Below are 2,798 nucleotides of genomic sequence, written 5' to 3'. Positions count from 1 at the left end.
TTGGCTATCATGCCTGGGATTTCTAACCAAATCCTTGCAGGGATTAAATTGAACAGGAACATTCCTTCACATCTAGATTCTAGATGAATTACCTTTAATTGGAAAGTATTTCAAAATCAATTAATCTTCAAAGTCATTCTACCACCTTCGAAAGTCCCAGTTAGCCTTTTCCTCACCTCCTTAAGAGTCAAATTTGGACACAATGGCTTCTACCTGTAATGTCTCATATGCACGAGCTGACAGAGAGCTTGTTAAATGTATAGAGGTGACATGTAAAGTATTGCCTGTGTGGTATGGTTGGTACCGACTGTAGCATGATGACCTGTCTGCTGCATGTGTTTGAATCTGCAATGAGTGTGCACTTCTCCATTTCATGACCCTGAATCTCTGCTGCCCAAAATACCTCCACATTCCTCAGTCTCTGGAGTTTAAAGGACCTCAATCGAGAAAGGAAAACAGTAACGCAATACATTTTATTCAGCTGTACATCATGAAAAATGTTGATAATGTCCACCGAACAAGTGTAATACTAGTGAGATAAATTAGCAAGTGCTTTAATAATCACATTATATTAAAAAGGAATGAAGACATCTAAACAAGCATAGCAACACTGTACAGTGGGAGGAAAGTGGAAACAAAAATGTGATTCAAATATAACCAGCAGAAAGGATATAGATGTGTGTGTATATAGCCTAGTTACTACAAGTCAAAATAAGTCTGTTAGAGTTTTACGTACCATCCTTTTTTGCTCAAGGGAGGGAACATTTTATATTACAGAGAGCCCGCTCACAAACCCCATCTGAGTCATGATTCTCAATCCATGGAACTGCATGAAAAGGAGTAAAAACAAATAATCAGACACTGCGTTGCAGGGGCCAAGGGCATGCGTGGTGGCAGATTGTGGGTCGTCATGACGGAGGAGTCATAACTGCTGTGGAAGTCTGGACAGTGCCATGGAGGGGGTTGCAGGCAGGCTGGAGCACTCCGGAACTAAAGAGTTGCTCCTGTATCTCTTGCTCATAACATGTCATAATGCCTCAGTCACTGTGGGGCCCTGGCTTACATAGCAGTCCTCTTAAATGTCTGAGTTGAGGCTGAGGTTGGCCAACCTGGGGTCCGAGTTGATCTCATACCTGTAATGGTAGCCCTCCATGTGGTCCCTGCATGCGTCCCGAATATTGTATATCCACCGCTTGATCCCCTTCCTGTTGAGGTAGAGGACCAACAGAAAGATCACTCCAATCAAGGCCAGCACCATGCCCAGAAAGACATACGAGGTCTCCAGCACACCTTTCATTTCACCTGAAAAGGTACACTCCAACTCTTTTATCTGGAGCAACGGTAACTGCCTCAGAACCTCAGGGTCAGAACAGGTCATATTCTGCTTGTCTGTGACCTGCTCAGAGCTTTTCAGCCAGGCCACAAGGTCCTCGATATTGCAGTCACAGAGCCAAGGGTTTCCTGCCAGATGCACCTGAAGCCCAGGCTTGAGGCTGAAGTCCATCAGTGTAGTGTTGGGTAGTTCCCTCAGGGCATTGTCCCTCAAGTCTAACTCACGAAGCCGAGGAACACTCAGCGTCCCATTCTGGATGAAAATGAGGGAGTTGTTTTGTAGGTTGAGGATGGTGAGGTTGGAGAGGCGGGAGAACATGTCCTCAGGGAGGACCACCAGGTCATTGTTGGACAGGTCTAAGCGGGTAAGTTGAAGGGCTCCGCCACTCCGTAGCAGACTGAAGAGCTCACTCATGGAAGTATGGTTGTAAAAAGCCCTGCTGAGGTTAAGGTCCAGCAGTTTGTTGTAATCAGAGAAAGCTTGAGCACTAAAATGCAGAATCCTGTTGTTACTCAAGTCTAGCAGCCTGAGATTTGGCAAGTTGTTGAATACATTGTGGTCCACCAGCTCCACCTGGTTTCCTGTGAGATACAAGTCTGTTAACTGCTCAAGGGGCACAGGGAAAGACACAGCTGTGAGATGGGAAATGTTGTTCCCTGTAATGAACAGGGTTTTAGTGTTTGCTGGCAATGGCTGTGGAACCGCGAATAAGCCCTGGTTCAAACATTTGACCGTGGATGTGAAACAGACGCATTTGTCAGGACAGGCTGAATTTGAAACAAGGACAGCAAAGAAAAACCACAAACGAAGTAGAGTCGTATTCTCTCGGGTTTCTTCAAGTTTACAACATAACAATGAGCTCAAAAAACGCATTTTCTCACCCGTGGTTCCAATGAGTCTGATAGATTAAACGAAGCACAACGCGTAGAACGTGTACAAATGTTTTTTTCCCCCCCGAGTCACACAATCCACCTTCAAGTTCCTGTCCTCCACATGCAAAATGCTACTTTTCAACCTTTTTCCTGAAGGAAATAGCTTCACTTCCGATTTAAACTGGGTGGCAACGATTACATTCATTAGCTAAACAGCATCCTCGCATACATTTCCGAAGATAAAAGTTTTTTTTGCCAACCAGTCTCTCACCATGCTCATCGTGTTAGTGGGGCTTTCAAATCCGGTTGACGTTCGTTTTATCGCAGTTCTCACTAAAATGTATTCGCACACGTTCGAGTCAGCCTTTGACGTGAAGTGCGTAAACAGCCATTAGATTTCGAGGAGTCCAATAAAGCACAGAAAACACGATATAATGTTCGAACAAAAGTATCTGAGCACACTTGGTCCAACGATGCTTCCCTCGAATCAAAAGAATAGACCCTTCTCCAAGTGGGGTATGCGAAAAAATTAGTCCGCGACGGCCAAACCACTGCAAGGCTTAGGCTATACCATGTTCCATTACAATGGGTGA

At 44.8% G+C, this 2,798-nt stretch overlaps 1 protein-coding gene across 1 annotated transcript; it reads right to left on the bottom strand.

Annotated features, from left to right (window-relative positions):
- Nucleotides 1-454: 454 nt before the first annotated feature.
- On the bottom strand, nucleotides 455-2,798 carry LOC110489902 (trophoblast glycoprotein). Its single transcript, XM_021562883.2, has 2 exons — nucleotides 1,134-2,798; nucleotides 455-826 (listed from the first exon to the last, which is right to left on the bottom strand). Exons 1-2 carry the CDS (start codon nucleotides 2,204-2,206, stop codon nucleotides 814-816), a joined length of 1,086 nt encoding a protein of 361 aa, XP_021418558.2. The 5' UTR covers nucleotides 2,207-2,798; the 3' UTR covers nucleotides 455-813.

Source organism: Oncorhynchus mykiss, chromosome 2 (genome assembly GCF_013265735.2).
Source record: "Oncorhynchus mykiss isolate Arlee chromosome 2, USDA_OmykA_1.1, whole genome shotgun sequence".
Lineage (NCBI taxonomy): Eukaryota > Metazoa > Chordata > Actinopteri > Salmoniformes > Salmonidae > Oncorhynchus > Oncorhynchus mykiss.
Note: the sequence above shows the minus strand (reverse complement) of the source record. Positions and strands in the feature narration are given on the sequence as shown.

Excerpts from the sequence above, each read along its gene's own strand:
- LOC110489902 (XM_021562883.2), bottom strand. The coding sequence starts at position 2,206 with ATGCGTTTTTTGAGCTCATTGTTATGTTGTAAACTTGAAGAAACCCGA.